At 43.1% G+C, this 17,827-nt stretch overlaps 3 protein-coding genes across 6 annotated transcripts in view; 1 reads left to right on the top strand and 2 right to left on the bottom strand.

Moving 5' to 3' along the window:
• cyfip1 (cytoplasmic FMR1 interacting protein 1) overlaps positions 1 to 12,872 on the top strand; it is a 30,935-nt gene extending 18,063 nt beyond the window's left edge. For both annotated transcript variants that reach the window (XM_087175855.1, XM_087175854.1), the window contains exons 18-31: positions 48 to 144; positions 596 to 672; positions 1,497 to 1,605; positions 1,683 to 1,802; positions 2,004 to 2,203; positions 3,211 to 3,298; positions 7,196 to 7,339; positions 7,519 to 7,609; positions 9,383 to 9,513; positions 9,604 to 9,676; positions 10,046 to 10,140; positions 10,266 to 10,504; positions 10,601 to 10,748; positions 12,241 to 12,872. In XM_087175855.1, the coding sequence (XP_087031981.1) occupies positions 48 to 144; positions 596 to 672; positions 1,497 to 1,605; positions 1,683 to 1,802; positions 2,004 to 2,203; positions 3,211 to 3,298; positions 7,196 to 7,339; positions 7,519 to 7,609; positions 9,383 to 9,513; positions 9,604 to 9,676; positions 10,046 to 10,140; positions 10,266 to 10,504; positions 10,601 to 10,748; positions 12,241 to 12,405 (1,777 nt within the window). In that variant the 3' untranslated portion in view covers positions 12,406 to 12,872. The remainder of the gene's footprint in view (positions 1 to 47; positions 145 to 595; positions 673 to 1,496; positions 1,606 to 1,682; positions 1,803 to 2,003; positions 2,204 to 3,210; positions 3,299 to 7,195; positions 7,340 to 7,518; positions 7,610 to 9,382; positions 9,514 to 9,603; positions 9,677 to 10,045; positions 10,141 to 10,265; positions 10,505 to 10,600; positions 10,749 to 12,240) is intronic.
• Positions 3,700 to 5,744, bottom strand: fndc9 (fibronectin type III domain containing 9). The gene is made up of 2 exons (XM_023413350.2): positions 5,661 to 5,744; positions 3,700 to 4,536 (listed from the first exon to the last, which is right to left on the bottom strand). Exon 2 carries the CDS (start codon positions 4,448 to 4,450, stop codon positions 3,815 to 3,817), a length of 636 nt encoding a protein of 211 aa, XP_023269118.1. The 5' UTR covers positions 4,451 to 4,536; positions 5,661 to 5,744; the 3' UTR covers positions 3,700 to 3,814.
• On the bottom strand, positions 12,793 to 17,322 carry nipa2 (NIPA magnesium transporter 2). Of its 3 annotated transcripts, none has more exons than XM_023413348.2 (6): positions 17,139 to 17,322; positions 16,242 to 16,472; positions 15,760 to 15,816; positions 15,194 to 15,284; positions 14,931 to 15,091; positions 12,793 to 13,999 (listed from the first exon to the last, which is right to left on the bottom strand). In XM_023413348.2, exons 2-6 carry the CDS (start codon positions 16,378 to 16,380, stop codon positions 13,341 to 13,343), a joined length of 1,107 nt encoding a protein of 368 aa, XP_023269116.1. In that variant the 5' UTR covers positions 16,381 to 16,472; positions 17,139 to 17,322; the 3' UTR covers positions 12,793 to 13,340. The 3 variants fall into 3 exon arrangements, with proteins under 3 accessions (XP_023269116.1, XP_023269115.1, XP_023269114.1); XM_023413347.2 differs by lacking the exon at positions 17,139 to 17,322 and adding an exon at positions 16,812 to 17,118; XM_023413346.2 differs by lacking the exon at positions 17,139 to 17,322 and adding an exon at positions 16,582 to 16,766.
• Positions 17,323 to 17,827: the final 505 nt, after the last annotated feature.

The following is a 17,827-nucleotide window of genomic DNA, read 5'->3' as shown; positions in this document are numbered from 1 at the left end:
ACTTTGGAATTAAACCTTTTCTTTTTTTTTTCTTCAATCCCCTCCAGGTATGTGCTGTATCCCCTGGATTTGTACAACGACAGTGCGCATTACGCCCTGACCAAATTCAAGAAGCAGTTCCTCTATGATGAAATAGAGGCTGAGGTAATAGTCAAAAACATTTGGTGCATAAACTGGATGATTTCATTTTCCATCTTGACAAGTTTAAACTTTGGTATGTGATGAAGCTTCCCCTGCAAAATCTCACCTTTCTAAATGTATATACAATATACATCATGTCAATTTCCATCGTTCAATATTCAGTCGGAAAATATATGAAAAAGAAGACTGTGTGATGACATGTACTATTTGTCAACTTTTCAAAATCAGCATGAATGACTGTTTTTCTTACCAAGCCTGCACTTGAACACAAGTTTGTTTAATTGAATTACCAAGTAAAAAGTGATTTTAAAATTTGTTTTTTGCAAGTGCAACATTTCAAAACTGAAAAAATGTTGTTTTCCGTCGAGTTCCTCCCCTGTTGAGATGCTCCTCATAGATTTAAACATTTATTTTCAAAGATACATGTTAATTTGAACCTGTGTGATTATTTCAGGTGAACTTGTGCTTCGATCAGTTCGTCTACAAGCTGGCTGATCAGATATTTGCCTACTACAAGATCCTAGCAGGAAGGTCAGTGAAATATCTCTATGGACTGTTTTTCTTTTTTCTTTACCTGTGTTGTAATACTGTAATTTTCCAACCAGGTGATACTTCTGAAGATGCCAAGGGGTATTTGGCTAGCTCAACTAATTAAAAAAAAAAAAAAAGAAATAAATATATATATAATATTATGTATTTTATATAAGTATTATAATTATTATGATTTTATTCAATCATATAGTTGCTTATTTAAGTTTAGGTGGATAGTAACCATCTACATAGAACATCGTAGTTTGTTGTGATGCTGAGCAGAAAGCTACCGGCTACAATAGCTGCACAGTACAAACCTACTCTGTAACACTGGTCAGCAAGTGAGCATAGTTATCTAAAGGTTCAGTGATTTAAACAGTTAGCGAAGAGAGAATAAACATTTGAAATGATTAGCTGGGGGGGATGGGTGGGGGGGATGGAAGAGATGCTGTCGATGAAATGATTGGATAAATGGATAAATACTTAGCTTAAATTAATAAATGGTGGAAAGAGTTAGCTAGCTTATTAGCTAGAAGTAATGAATGAATTGTTTAAATTCATAGCATTAGCTTGAAATAAAAATAATAAATAAGGTGTTGAAAGATTTATTTGTATGAAAAAATGATTTATTATATTTTGTTACTCGGCACTCACTTAAAAATCAGTCGAAATGAACACAAACCTTTAGGACATGATGGGTGGTGTTGATGAGCGGTAGCTGACAGGGATGTGGGTGTAAGTCGGACAAAAAAAAGGTTTTGTTGTTGTTTTTGTTTTCTATGAAAACACCTTGTACAGTTAACTTTACTCTTTAAATCCCTCAGTCTTCTCCTTGACAAACGTTTGAGAACTGACTGCAAGAACCAAGGGGCCAATATTCCCTGGCCTGCCTCCAACCGCTACGAGACTCTGCTGAAGCAGCGCCATGTCCAGGTATGTACCGTCCTAACCATGCATTTAGCCCCCCCCCCCATGTTGTGCCTCCCTTACTAACTGGTTGTGAACCTCAGCTCCTAGGCCGCTCCATTGATCTGAACAGGCTCATCACTCAGAGGATTTCAGCTGCCCTTTCGAAGTCTCTGGAGCTGGCCATCAATCGCTTTGAGAGCGAGGACCTCACCTCAATCATGGTAAGTCGATTTTTATCGTTGTGAATAAATAACATCATAATTTTTCTCTCTATGATTATTTTGTGTTTGCTCCTATTATTTGCTTCTTCTGTGCAGACGTAGGTTTTTTTATGGTCTAGTTTGTCCTTGGACTGAAGTGAGTGTGTGCACTGTGCAGGGGTGTGCAGTTACACACTGATTTTCTGTCTTACTTGGTTAAAGGAACTGGAAGGTCTTCTGGATATCAACCGCATGACGCACAAGCTCCTCAGTAAGTTTTTGACTCTGGACAGCCTGGACGCCATGTTCCGCGAGGCCAACCACAACGTGTCGGCCCCCTACGGCCGGATAACGCTGCACGTCTTCTGGGAGCTCAACTACGACTTCTTGCCCAACTACTGCTACAACGGTTCTACCAACAGGTGGGTCACTGCCTGACTGTCTGTCCTCTCTGGAGTCTGAGTGTAGCGGTGGGAGACAAAGAAGCTAATTAACTCAGACATTTGATGAAAAGAGATACTTTACATAAATATCCATCAAGCCAGTTAGTTTTCAAAACATGAATTCCTGCCAACATGCTGCTGCACAATCATGATTAATGGTCGTGTGGTGGTTACATCCATCATTAATCACTTAACACACAGGTGGCACTCAGTGGCACCGTCAGCAGTAAATCACCTGCTCTGGGTCAGATCAACACTTCTAAATGAAAATAAACATAACATATGGTAAAGATTAGTGGAAGGTCAGATTGATAAACCCAGATTAAAGTACAATAATGCATACGACTGAGTCGGTAGCTGTGAGGCAGGATTAACATGCTGAACCGTGGATGAGACCTCCAGAGGCTCCAAAAGACCCAGTTTCAGACCATATTAATAGGTTTCAAGTTTGATTTTGCATTTGCAGCAGTAAGACAGATCCCTTCGCGCCTACAGCTTACAGTCCTGGTCTTGTAGAGGGACGGAGTGTAAACTTCATATTGTGCTCAGATGAGTATGTACAGTGTGTTCTATCAAATAACGGTAGTAACAGCAGTAATGACAGTCTTCTGATTATTTAGCTAATTTGAAGGTTTGATGTCTGCATAAACGCCCAAACGCATAAAGACACATTTTGAACTTGTTTGTTGTATGAGATGTGAAACTTGAGTGTTCATGTTTGGTTTATTCAGGTCTTAGTTCTTATAACTCGGATGATAAAGCTTCTTCAACAAATCACTGCTTCAAGGTTATCTTCAGGAGACGACTTGGAAAAGAACCCAGACAGTGTGTGTGTGTGTGTGTGTGTGTGTGTGTGTGTGTGTGTGTGTGCGCGCGCGCGTACGTGCGTTTTTTTCCTTTTAGCCTCCTGCCATCCTTCATTATGCACATAATATCTTGATGTTGTTGATTGTGGAGATTCATGTTCGAATAATCTGTGTGTTCAGGTTCGTGCGCACCATCCTGCCCTTCTCTCAAGAGTTCCAGAGGGACAAGCCACCCAATGCTCAGCCACAGTATCTGTACGGGTCAAAGGTCAGTAGATTGTTCTTTTATCAGCACTCACAGGGAACAGAAGGAAGATCTTTTCATTTTATGCTCTAGGATTCCATGAGTGGAGGGTTGTTTTTTTATTGATTTCCTGGCAGGACTTGACTGACTCCTCTTCAGACCACATATTGAAGTCAAACATTCACTACATATTAGTTACATACATCCATAGAATATAGCTGGAAATGCAAAATGATGGGAATCAGTGTGTGAAACGTGCAAAATCTAAATGTATTACGAAAACTTTGAGATCAAAAAGTCCTTCATGAGAAACATTCAGTGGGACAATAGATATAATATATAATAATACAGACAAGATTAATTAATTAATATGTTTTCAGATCATTTATGTTTTATTTATTCATTTTTTGATTTAAATGGTTCCTTTGAAAACATTGTTGTTTCTCTTAAACCCAAATAGGATTTTATAAGTGGATGAAAATACTCAGTGACAATTCAGTGCGGGCAGAACAATGCTGTGATGACCTCAATCCAGTTGATTCATGCTGGCTCGCTGCCAGACAGCTTAGCGAGCGTCCTCAGCTCATGGTCTTGGGCAATTATGTGGCCAGTGGTCTGCGCTGAGTGGAGGGGGGGCTGCCTGATGGTGGCGTGTTTGGTGCTGTCCTCGCTGCTTCGGGGCGTGTAGAGGCGTCCAGATGTGGACATGTCTTGGAGGGTTGAGTTGGTCACCACTGGGCAGCCGTCTGCGGCCTGGACTTGGAGGGAGCAGATGGTGTGAAGACATCCCCACAACAGGATGCCGGCGATGACCAGGAGCAAGATGCAGCAGGTCAGCCAGACGCCCATGGCGAGCTCCCAGCCCGCTCTGTCATGACCTTCGCCGCTCTCGCTCAGAGTGCTGAACACCTGGCACTGCTCCCGCACCGGATTGGCGGCCTGACACGTCACGCACAAGAAGTAGGCGGTCTGGGGGAGGAGGTTGGCCAGGTGTGCGCTGGTCTGACTGACGGGGATGCGTTCCTCGTGCATGAAGCTCTTGCGCTTGTAGCCCATGAGGAGGCTGTTCCAGTTGGGGTCGTACATGACGCTGTAGAAGGTGTCCAGGCAGCCGGGGTGCGATGGCCAGCTCACCCTGGCTGAGGTGGCAGAGATGTTGTAGACTGCAATCCCCATGAGGAGGCGTTGTAGAGTTGAGTTGATATGAGTGAAGTGTTTCCTCAGTTATTCCGCTCGTTGTCTGCTCACAATGTAAAAACGACCTGGAAAAGAAAGATGACGTTGACACAGAGTAAAACACCGACAGGAGAAAATTCAGATGATATGAAGTTATAATTTTGTCACAGCCATTTCTGATTTCTGTGTTTCTCATACACGGAGCTCCACCACTGACGAGTCATTAACTCACTGTGAAAGTCTGTTGATCTGGTGTTTGGAGTGATTACAGTGGATTACGACACATTTTCTGTCGTAATATCAAAAATATCAGAATCCTGCCTCAATTATAACTACATGTACAATCAGCTGCAATAAAACATGTAATTACTTCAGTCCTACACATCCTGCTCACACTACATCGTGTTAAACTGCCCACTCATCCCACACCCACATCATATGAAGCATGAATAGGGAACAAATATATATATTATAAGAGGGAGGAAGTGCAGCAGTGGGAGGGAGGTGAGCGTATGTACAGACTTTCAGCAAATTACATAATGCAGAATCGTTTGTGATCTGTGCTGTTAGTCACCTGTTACAGGACAGGTGATGATCTGCCAACCTTGAGCAGTTTAAACCCCCACCCCCACCCCCACCCCGCCCACTGGTCAGTTTTGAATGGTTTGACCTTTGGTTTTAGCTTTTGATTTGAGCATTATTTATTATACTTATTGACTCTTTCCTTTCTGGCTTATAGAATACAAAATAAGAGCGTGATCTGGAGCTGAAACAGATGTCAGATGGAGGCAAAATAATCCTTCCAGATGTTACAGTTGCCCCAAAAGGAAAGGAAACAGATAGACAGTTCACATAAAAGCCCAAATTAGATCCTCAGTGTTGGACTATTTTTAATTGACATGGTATCAAATGCAGTGAAATGTAATTAAGTGTTCATTTAGCCTTTTACATTTTAAAATAATGCAGAGTAGATGTGGTGGGAACAAGGCACATTCAAATTACATGGTCTACTTAGGTTATTTTTGATCTTTAGTCTTTTCACACAGATAATCTTAAAAGAATAGTAGGTTTAACGTCAGTTTTGAAATATATAATTTTTAAAAAAATCTTTTAGAATTTGAGCTGTGACACATTTCACTTAACATGGCTCTGTGCCATAAAGACAAATAAGTGGTTATTCAATCAAAGCATGAAAGGAGGGAAGACTTACCGGGAACACAGTGCCAGCACGTGTTGGACATACCAAACTATAGAGCCTGAGGTGCTGGTTCAGATTATCCTGTTCTCTTGCAGTTCAGTCATATTAGTCATCCGGTCCCGTCAAGAGCTGCGACGCCGGGTGCTGCTGTGTAGGTTTTCAGTCTCAGGAGTGGACCAGAGATCGGTGCGTCCTTGCGTCTGCTGCTGCCACACTAGTGGGAGTGCTGCTGGATTAGAGCAGCAGCTTCAACTCTCTGCCGACAGGAGAGAGAGGGAGCTGCAAATCTCATGTGCTGGATGTTAGAAAAGGGTCATTATATCTATATTAAATCAAAAATGGTTGTAAATTTGGCTGGTCTCATATTATTTTCTCTTCTCGTTTTTTTACTTGCTAGTTTATCTAGTAAAATAGTAGAAATATTCATCATTAATTCCCCCTTGACCAGCACTTTGGTCCATGCCATGGTATTTTGAAAATGTAGTGGTGGGTTCTTGAGAGTGGAGTGGGGAGAGGAGGTTGAAATGCTCTTCCGTCGGTCCATCTGTCCAACTGTTTGTCTCACAACAACTGGTGTCCAGATTGTCATGAAATTTACGTTGGATATCGTTGGTCCCCGGAGGATGATTCCTAATGCTGCCGGTGATCCCCTGACCCTGGTGTTTCTATCCAGCACATGTTTTCAAATCTACAAAAAAAACGAAACAAAATCCAAGGGACAGAGTTTAGTATTTAGCAAATGTTAGCATGCTAACATGCTAAACTAAGAAGTTGAACATTCATAAAATCACCTATAAAACATCAATATGTAAACGTGTGTATTTGTAAATATGTGTGTTGGGAGAATGTTAGCATGCTGACATTAGCATTTAGCTTAAAGCTGGCTGTCACTAAGTAGAGCCTCACAGTGCTGCTAGCATGGCTGTAAATGTCTAGTTATTGGTTGTTGGACAATTCTCCTATTTTCAGACGCGCTAGTTGGAAGAATCTAAAAATGTCAGTTTTTCATTTTTAATACATTTCCAAAATTTTCTAAAATTCAGTTTTTGTTTAGTCATTGTGGGGTGAAGAGTGAAGATTGGAAAAATATTTTTTTAAGAATAAGGCTGCAACTAAAATGTGAGAAAAGTGAAAGGGTCTGAATGCACTGCGGTTCATTCTGCTAATACTTCATGTATTGTGGAGCTTCAGGCACTTTGCAGTCCAAGGGGATTTGAAGAGGAGTCAGGCTTTAAGTTATTTTTGTTTTTATGTTGTTTAATATACCGAAGATAACCTGTTAATGTGCCCTTGGCTATTAATGTGTTGAAAGTGTTCACTTTGACTCAGCTCTGCTGTTGATGTTAACACTCACACAGGAGCCCAGTTCACCTTCAGTACCCATTTGTTAATAATAAGGCATGGCCTTCATAGAAAAAATAATGACTTGTTTCCCATTTATCATTCAAGTGTTCACCCTCACCCCGATGCACTACGATGTTTATTCAAGTGTTGGAGCCCTGAGCTGAACTTTTTCCTGTCGTTTTCTGTCCCTCCTCTGAACGTAGACCTTGAACCTGGCGTACAGCAGCATATTTAGCTCCTACAGAAACTTCCTGGGTCCCCCGCACATCAAGGTCATGTGTCGACTGCTGGGCTACCAGGGCATTGCTGTGGTGATGGAGGAACTGCTGAAGGTTGTCAAAAGCCTGGTGAGTAGAACAGTGAGCAGTAACACTACGGGGAGGGGTCAATAGAGGTCGCTTTCTTTGTTGGTTGTGAACGTAATTGATGCCAAATCAACAGCAAAAGGGGAATTTGTGTTGGTTCAGATAGTTTGTGTTTTATGTGACTATACACTGCGGGTTGATACTCTGCTCCTCGTGTTTAGCTCCAGGGAACCATAATGCAGTATGTGAAGACCCTGATGGAGGTTATGCCCAAGATCTGCAGACTTCCCCGCCACGAGTATGGCTCCCCAGGTAGGTGAAAATCTAACCCCCTGCTTATTCTGCACTAATTGAAATTGATTGAATTGAAAAAGAAAAGATTGGGAATTTTTAAATTTCACTGGATGAACATGAATTTTACTTTCAGTTCTTAGAAATGAGTCTTACATATCTCTGTTAGCTGCAACAGTGATGCCTTTGATGGTGACATTTCACCTTCATTTTTGTATCACGCTTGAATTTACTATTTAATTAGAATAACTACAGTTTGTGACTGGAAAAATAATTGGTCCAAAAACTGTCCTTTGGATGCTGGGAGTCAGGAAGTAACACAACAGTTGAAAGAACCAAGCTGTGCAGCAACTAACAATGAGCTATTTTAAACACTGTCACTGAAATGAACTCTTGTGAGGACGCCTGCTTCAGCAGATAAGACATCAAATCTACATGAAGTAACAGAACAAATACCAAAGTTTATACTTGTTCAGTTCCGACTGTCAACTCTTTTCATAGCTCCTCAGCGCAGTGAGGAAATGCAGCAGAACAGAGGGAAGAAGAAATCACTGAAATCATACCTGCCATTAACATGAGTCACGAGTGAGCACTACATGCAAATGAACACGTGCATCATTTGTGTTTGCATTTCCATTTACTCATGCAGCAGAAGCTTTTATCCAAAGCCACTTACACAGAGGGACAACACTAAAGCTTCAGTGCAGCAGGAGAGCTCGGTGTAGGCACCAAGTAGTAGAAGTTCCCAGACAGTGCACAGTAAGAGTCATTTACAAATGTTTGGGTGTCCCGGTGGCTCACCTGGTGGAGTCTGTACCACGAAGGCTTAGTCCCAACCGCAGCGGCCCGGGTTCCTGATAGGATTGTTCCATCATCAGGGAACCACAGACCAGAACAGTCTGGACTGAGACGGTCGTGTGTGCAGGGCTGACGATGCCTGACCACATTCCTTAGAGGAACACAGTGGCTGAAAGACTGAGTTCCAGTGGATGGTGCAGACCCAGAAGTCACCCTGAAGGCAGCATCAGTGACTTGGATTTGATTCAAGTAGACATGAATAGCCAGTGGTGGTCGATGAGCAGCGAAGTGACGTGTGCCCTTTTATGCTGATCGAAAAACCAGATGTGCCGCCACATTCTGCAACATCTGCAAGAGTTTCAGTGTGCGTGAAGGGACTCTCGCCAGAAGGACATTCCACTGGTTCGAGGCGAGAGAGATAACCACGGCCTGAACCGAAAGCAAAGACCAAATGTGTTGTTATTTCTATCCAGTCAGACTATGACAGACGGGTTCATTGTCAATGAGAGAGAGAAGGGGGATGAAATAAGATTTTAGCCATTTGAAATAGAAAAAGGAAATTAATAAGTGGCAGTCAGTGTTAATGTTGTGACCGGTCAGCACAAATCAATGTGTGTAAAACACTGTGAGAAGTGTCAAAATATTTTCAGTTCACTGTGGAATTGCGGCGTCAGTAGAGTAGGCGGTCCTTCAGCGTGGCCCGGGACACATTTGCGTTCACACTGCTGAAAGAGTGTGGACAGCTCTGAATGTGGTCTGAGTGATCGGACCTCAATGCATCATGGGTGCGTACTGTACTTACAGCCGTCCACTCTCTATCCGTCAGATCACCTGAGATTCATGTTAGTGGCAGGTGTGTGTGAACGGCGCCTCAGTTCAAATGTCTGGGGGATGAAAGGGAAGAAGCTGCTGCTGTGATGGATGGTTGAAGACTGACTGATTGGTGGATATGTGATAATGTGGCAGGTGAGATAATTAAGACGTATTTCTTTCCAGGTATCCTGGAGTTCTTCCACCACCAGCTGAAGGACATCGTGGAGTACGCGGAGCTCAAGACGGTGTGTTTCCAGAACCTGAGGGAAGTGGGCAACGCCATGCTGTTCTGTCTGCTGAGCGAGCAGAGTCTGGTACGCATCACATCATGATCAGGAAAAATGTTTCTTTTCTGCTACTTCAGGATGCAGTGACTTTTGACTTTTATTGTATCCTCCTTCCAGTCACAAGAGGAAGTCTGTGATTTGCTGCATGCTGCACCTTTCCAAAACATTCTTCCCAGAGTCCATGTCAAAGGTAAATACAAGAAAGGATCTACAGTTCAGTTCATTTACAAGTGGAAAAGTCTCTCTGGTGTTTTGAGTTAAAGAATAAAGCCAGTGTTACTGAACTAGTTAGTATGATGCACTCAAAGGCCGAGTGAAGGGGGGGGGGGGATTGTTGATTTCAGGAAGTTAAAGAAACTGTCAGACATGGTTCCTCCCTGTGGAGGAGGATCTGAAGCTCTGATGAAGTGATGCTTCATAAATGTCTCAGAAGGAGAAGTAAATGAGTGAATGGTGAATTGGTTTTGGTCTTTTTGGGGTTTTGTTGACTACGAACAAATAAAAACAGGATCACATCACAGGACTCATCTGTTGTGCTTTTCTCGTCCTCCCCGTGCAGAGGGGGAACGTCTGGATGCCAAGATGAAGCGCTTGGAAGCCAAATACACAGCACTGCATATGGTTCCACTGATAGAGCGACTCGGCACCCCACAGGTACGGCCAGTCCAAATAAGGCAGCGCAGGAAGCTGTCATCACACGCCCCAGATGTTTTTCTGTTGAATAAAACAGCTCTGTGTGTCGCTGTGACGTGAATCCTCCCGCTTCGCTTCTCTTTCAGCAAATAGCCATCGCTCGCGAGGGCGACCTTCTGACCAAAGAGAGGCTGTGCTGTGGTTTGTCCATGTTCGAAGTCATCCTCACGCGCGTGCGAGGCTTCCTAGATGACCCCATCTGGCGCGGGCCGCTGCCCAGCAACGGTGTGATGCACGTGGACGAGTGTGTGGAGTTCCACCGTCTCTGGAGTGCCATGCAGTTTGTGTACTGCATCCCTGTGGGAGCCCATGAGTTCACAGTAGAGTGAGTGCAGCAGCGCACACATCTGTATCACACCCTTGCAGCACACATGATGTGAAGCATCTCGTCTGTATCGACGCCTCGTTCCTGTTTTTTCAGGCAGTGCTTCGGAGACGGCCTCCACTGGGCGGGCTGCATGATCATCGCCCTGCTGGGACAGCAGAGACGCTTCGACATCCTCGACTTCAGCTACCACCTCCTGAAGGTGCAGAAACACGACGGCAAAGACGAGGTCATCAAGAGTGTGGTAAGAGTTAACTCACGTGACAGGCTTCACATAAAGCACCCAGATAATTGTCAGGAACCTCTTATTTCAGTCACTTCTTTTGGTGGACAGCACATTGACACATCATCAGCTTTACTTTGAACTTCTATAATGAGGATTTCATCTCAGAGATGAACCATAGGTTTTTCTTTTGACTGTAAAGCTGAAAAACCCTCCCTGCTGTGAACATGTTGCTCTGTGCTTTAGTTAACCATCAACCTTCACCTGGCGAAACCTTAAAAACTACAGTAATGTATCAGGAGTTAGTGAAAAACTGCCATCAACCGAACATGAACAGGGTTCACACAGGTCACAGAAAAAAAGGAGGCCTTGGAAGTTTTGTAAGATAAATATAACATTAGGAAACGCCCTTGAAAAAAGGAAGTAATTGAATTGGATATTTAAGGAGGAAGATAAAGATTTCAACATTTTGAGAAATACACTGACCGCTCTCATGTTTGAACGTTAAATATGAAGCTATTGAGCCGGGAAATAGCATATATAGCTAATATAATAATAGCATAAAACCCCAACTTCTCATTTTTAACCTTTTTTTGACAGATGAAACTAAACAAGTTATAACATGTTATTTAGTGAGTTTTAGACTCACTGGCCCTCATTTATCAATCTTGCGTGAAAACAGGCGCAGATCTGAGCGCAGAATTGGTCGTACGATAAGGTCAAACATGGAGAGAAGAGTTACTGGCAAAAAACGAAACTTTTCAGAGATGGAGATTCGACATCCTGACATCCGAGGTGGCGCAAAATAAGGATGTGCTTTTTGGCAGTCTGAAACGTGGGATCACAGGAGCGCATAAAACCGCTGTGTGGAAGAGGGTAACGGAGATGAGTTTGGCTCTGCAGTGCCCCCTCCTGCAGCCGCGCGCCAACACAGCTGTTTTGAAAAATAAAAGAATCGTGTTTTTTTATCTTGTTTTATTCGTTTTAAGAATCCGTTTTGATCTGTTCTAAATATGTGACTGTTTATGCTGAGGTTTGTTTAATAATTATTTTCTGCAACGCAAATCCAGACTCAGATTTGCGTACACGAGCTCAGACCTGACGTGAGATCTGATCGAAGCTTCCGGTCACGTCCAAATTGATAAATGCCGCAGCTTGCGTGGAAATGGTCGTACGCACGGTTTTCTGCCGTACGTTCGTTTGATAAATGAGGGCCAATGTTAGCAAGATTTTCTTACCTGGAGACAGAGCCGGGCTGTTTCCATTGTTTTTCTGCTAAGCTAAGCTAAGCTAAGCAGCTTTTGGTTTAGCTTCATCTTAAACAGGTAGACATGAGTAGTATCAATCCTGTCATGTAACCCCCAGCAAGAGAAAATGTGTACTTTACAAATAGTTGAAATGAAGCATCATAGGACACCGACCAACACCTGAGAGATGATCTCCCAAATCTTTACAGAAAGACTGAACAAGTACAAAGATCATTTTCTTCTTGTGTCTTCATGTTTTCCTGTAGCCACTGAAGAAAATGGTTGACAGAATCCGCAAGTTCCAAGTCCTCAACAACGAGATCTTTGCCATCCTGAACAAGTACATGAAGTCCGGAGACGGAGAGAACATGCCGGTGGAACACGTCCGATGCTTCCAACCACCGATACACCAGTCGCTGGCCAGCAGCTGAAACCCTGCACCAGCATGAAGTTCCAAACACTGCCACCATTACCAGACCAGCTAGAATTATTCCTCCTTATTTACTTTAGGTCTTCAGTAGCGAAGGACCGTTAAATGTAAGGAAGTTGGGCCACTTTGTATTTGTATTCACTTGTGCCTTATCAGAAATGATAGATATTTCCCCTTTTATGGATGAACTATCCTTTGTTTTATACTTGCAGAAAGCTATAGAGGGAAATTAGTTTTATCAGGTAAATATTTAAGGGTTTGCAGTGGTGGATTATTAAGGGTGAGCAGTTACCTATTTTAAGTGGGGGTGAAAGTAAATTTGTATTTTCTATACTGTTGAACATGCATGCTAAACAGTTTAAAAAGGAAATTGAAAAGTAACTCATACTCATGTTAAGCATTTATTCATTGTGCCTTGTGTTTCAAATGTTTTAATCATTTTAATTCAATAAATATGTAACAAATCTGTTGGTTCGTCTCGAGAGCTTTTCATGTAAACACTACAAAAAAAAAAGTTCAGAATGACTCCCAACAAAAACTGTTGTTACCTTCAAGTATCACGAAAACTCAAATCATAGTGAACGTCCTCTTAACTGCAGTCATCGTCAGCAGGACCTCATATAGAAGATATATTAAAACCTCCTGATTTATAGAAAGTAATTCATTACATGAATATGCATGTACATATAACAAAACATTTCTTTTAAAAAAACTCATATTTACAGCGCTACAGAGGAATGAAATTAAGTTTTAACTGTAACTGAATATGAGCAGGTCATATTCTGAGTAAAAGTAAGGCAAATTAAAGCATTAAATACAATCCACTGGTCTGTCCAAGTCACTTCTCCCCATACAGCTGATTGTCTTGTTCTTACACAACAATGCCACGATTGGTCAGTCAGTCGGGGGCTGGGGAAAAAAAAGAAAAAAAGTTCCTTAATGATCCAATGAGGAAGTCATTGCCCCGTTCCTTCTGGAGATGCTGTCGAAAGGCAAACCCATTTCTCTGTCCTCCACGTCCCCAGTGGACTCGTTATGCAGCAGTTCGTACGTGCTGTGGGAAGTCATGCCATTGGCTGCAGGGAACGCCCGTTCTTCCTTCCTCATGGACACGGCGAGAGTAGCCAAGCTCACGCTGATGTCTTTGAAGGCGTGGAGCAGGAAGATGCCCACGATGATTGTGAGGAAGCCACTGAGGGTGCCGATCACGTCGTCGGTGCCCATGTGCTCCCACTCCTTGAAGAGGATGGCGGAGCAGGTGAGCACAGACGTGGTGAAGAACACGTAATAGATGGGAGTCACCAGGGAGGTGTTGAATATGTCCAGAGCTTTGTTCAAGTAGTTGATCTGTGTGCTCACACAGGCCACCAGACCCAGAAGCAGGAACCATGCCAGCGGGTTCCTCACAACATTCTTCCCAGAGATCGCTTCCTTTATGGCGATGCCAAGTCCTTTGACACAGGACACCGACAGCGCCCCGATTACTGAGCAGATGGTGATGTACACGAGGATGTTGGTCTGACCGTGACGGGGACCCACAACAAATATGAAGATGATGGCCACGATGATGACGAGAGTGGCAAAGATGAAAAACCCTTGGGGGGGGGGGGGAAGAGAGAGAGAAAAGGCGTTAAGTTGGATTAAAAATGAATTGAAAGAAATAAAACATGGACATAGTCTTTAGTCTTGAATCAAGAAAAGGGGGCGTTGATATGAGTAACAAAGCATATAAAAGCTTTTAAGCACAATCTGTTCTGTACAGGGACGTTTGGAACCAAATTCTGAAAATGTGTCTACTTGTTTTTCTACAGTCTAAAGTAGGAAGTTGTAGGTAAGTGGATGTTGTTGGTATTTGATGTGTGATTCTTTCATACATCAACCATTCAAGCGTCCTCGTCTGACATCAGACTTGAAGAGAATAAGGCGTTGGCACAGTAAACGATAACAACGACACGGCAGCAGGAAGTGCAGGTGTAGCAACAACAAAAAAACAACAAACAAACAAACAAACAAACACAGCAAGTCTTGTGCGTGGAAATATTTAGTATTTGAAGCAAATCATCAGGGCGGGCCTGTACGTGCACACGGCGCCAAGAAACACCTTGGACCTATCTAAGCAGCTCAAAGACGGACATCCACATCTCAACACAGAATTCAGGGACAGAGAGTTTCGGTTGTGAACTTTATATCAACAACATGTCGTCAAGAAGCAACGCTCCCCACACACGCACACACGCACGCACGCACGCTAAAGTTATCTGGTTTAGGCTAACACCGCGACAGCTCATAACCAGAGCTGGGTGCTCAAGTCAGTAGGCGACAGTCATCACTTCAGTCAAAACGCAACACATTTTATTTTCACACCATGACTACTGCTTTAACACCTTCTGTGTGTGTGTGTGTGTGTGTGTGTGTGTGTGTGTGTGTGTGTGTGTGTGTGTTTGCTGTGGTATTGAATGTGGTGCAGACAATCATTGAATGTCATTGGTATTGGTGCCTGTTATCGTGACATCTGTAGCTCTGTACCTGGGTCGACCAGCTTCCTGGCCATGTGGTCGAGGCTGCTGATCTCTTCCTCTTGCGGTGCGTGAATCACCATTGTGGTGGAGCCCAGGATGCTGAGCATGCAGCCGAGCTTCCCATGCAGGTTCAGCCGCTCCGTCAGGAAGTACGACGACAGCACCGCGCTGCAATATGATATTTTCTATCAGTCACAGAGACTCAACTCCAGAAAATCCATTTACAAACGAGAAGAAAACTGTCCAATTCATGCAGCGGGTTGTCTGTACCTCACAAGCACACTGAGGGCTCCCAGTGGGGTGACCAGAGTCGCAGGAGCGAAGGCATATGCTGCGAAATTGGCTGCTTCACCGGCCCCCACTGCAAAGGATTAAGGCATCACATTAAATATGAAAAGGATAAATATGTTGTAGATGAAGGCAGATACAGACGTGCTGTCTGAGGCTTACAACAAGTACAAATACAACGATAGTTTGCATGTCTGCACTGGTTTGGTTATTTGCAGGTTAATGGCAGTCTAGGTTAACACTTGGTTATGGTCGGTTGTAAATTTATTTTAGACATCAAGGTTAGTTAAAATGGTTTCAACGGCTTGTCAGTGACATATTTCAATAAATAGTGAGGACCTTCTACACATGGAAAACACTCATTTAAAAAGGTCCAGATTATTATAACAGTTACATGTAACCAAGAAGTCTGAAAAACCTGTTTTGAACCAACTTTAATCCAGTTTTAATTTCAACATATACACATGATTTCACCTGCGAATCACCACGTCCAGGCTAAACAGGCGTGTATCTGATTACATGTTTAACTGCAGAGAGTCATCACTTACTTGATAATAAACCAGCCCACCATAGCCACTCCTTTAGATATGCATGACCACCCTGGCCTGAAGCGGAAAAAATAAATATTTCAGAACGTGTGATCCTATTCGTTTAAATAAAACTTGCATGTAAGCAAAACTTGAATGATGTAATCCTGACTGCACTTCATGCATTTCTGTTGGATCTGAGCAGAAGGACAAGTGAAATAATGAAGTTAATGATTACTAGGTGTTAAGCGTGTCCTGTTGACTCACTCACTAACGCACACAAACACACACCCTTCACAGGTGAGCAGAACCAGGTGAGCCTGAAAAGTAGCATCGTCTGGTATGTTAATTGTCAGTCCCCACTGGTTTGACTTCTCAGTTTGCTTTCTTTGTTGCACAAGTACACCAGGGAGTGTCAAAACTCAACTGACAAAGTTGGGCAACTTACTTCTTGATGTTAGCGTCGCTGTTATGTGCATTAGACACTCAGAAAAGATCCATACCTGCCCGCATAGACCCCTTCCTCGCCAGCCTCAGAAGTCCTTTCTTCTTGAGGATAAAACTGCCTCCGATGAAGATGCTGGAGCTGATGGCCAATCCCAGACCGATGTAAAAGTCATACTTCCCCCTGTCCTGACCCATAGTAAGGCTGGATGTGTTGAAGTGATCTGTCACATTTACGACCAAACAGTGTAGATGCTGAGCAAGAGTGCAGTTGTGGCCAGCCCAGACACCTGAGAGCAGAGCACATGGGAGATAACAGGGCATTAAACAAGCTGCTGTTATTAAGTTACTAAAGGTCGGACATTAACACCCATCATCACCGCAGCAGTGAAGACCTACCGTCTCCACAAGCGACAGTACAAACAGGAAAACCATCATTTAATGGGTGGGTAGAATCCATCAGTCACTGCACAGCTAAAATTATCTGCTGTCACCATGAGCTTACACTGAGGTGACTGTTGAGAAGCCAACCGGTTGTCTGGGTGTTGAGCAAAAACCAGCTGCTATGTAAGTATTGTTCTTGCAAGACACAGGAATTCAGGAAGTGACACGGAGGTTAAAATCCTCACCTGGGCGCGCTAGGTGCAGCTCCTCAACGAGCTAGCCTGAAGTCGCCCTTTCACAGGGTCTGGTTTGATAAGTACCGGGCTAATCTGGGCAACCACTTCGACCGCAGCGGGCACAGCAGCACCGCCGCCTTATGTTCAGATCGTTTTTACAAGTATTTAACTGCTAGCATAGGCTATCCCTCGTTAGCCACGTTAGCTTACATTAGCGAGCTGAGCTAGCTAGCTAGCTAGCTAGCTAGCTGGTTGGTCTCGCGGAGTCAGTTAGCAAGAATCCGAGTGTGAGTTGGTGGTCGGGTTTTTTGAGAAGTCACAGTGAGAGTTAAATACCTGTCCCAACGGCGGCTGGTAACCCCCCCTCCCCCGCCAACAAGAAGAGAGTGGCAGCAGCTAGGGGTTGGCTAACAGCTAGCCTCGTTTCCTGGCTCGGTGGCTAACCATCGCATACCGCTCTCCGTCTCCTCACACTCAGCCAGCGCCGACACCGCTTCACGACTGCCGCACTGCGAGCCTCTTCTTCCGCTTATGACCGGGGATGTGGCCACTGAACCGTGTGCCCTCCGCAGGCTGAAGTCCGGAACCACACAGATAATGTTGCTCTCCCAAGTCAAAGTCGACACGTGATTGTATTTTATCACCATAGAGTCTTTACACACCATCAATTATATATATAAAAAAAAAATAATAATATTTGAAAAAACTTAAAATATACATAACTAATAATAGAGACTATAGCATCATGGCAACCATTAAACTTACTAGTTTCATGATATGTGTCTGTTTTATGAAATGAATTGGAGGAAACATTTTATTTTTATTGTTTGTTTTCTAATAGTTTATTTTTTTTATAGTTATGTATTTTATAGTTTTATCATTGGAGGAAACAGGAGATTTCAATTCATCATTTATCTATGAATAATTCCATAGAACTGAAATGACCAATTAATCAATTATTTGTTTGCCAGAAAATTAATTGATAACTAATATATTTTAATAATCGATACATTATTCCAATGATT

The sequence above is a fragment of the Seriola lalandi genome, unplaced genomic scaffold (genome assembly GCF_002814215.2).
Source record: "Seriola lalandi dorsalis isolate HSWRI2012SDOR001 ecotype SW California unplaced genomic scaffold, Sedor1 jcf7180002054511, whole genome shotgun sequence".
NCBI lineage: Eukaryota > Metazoa > Chordata > Actinopteri > Carangiformes > Carangidae > Seriola > Seriola lalandi.
This window is presented reverse-complemented; position numbering and strand designations above follow the sequence as displayed.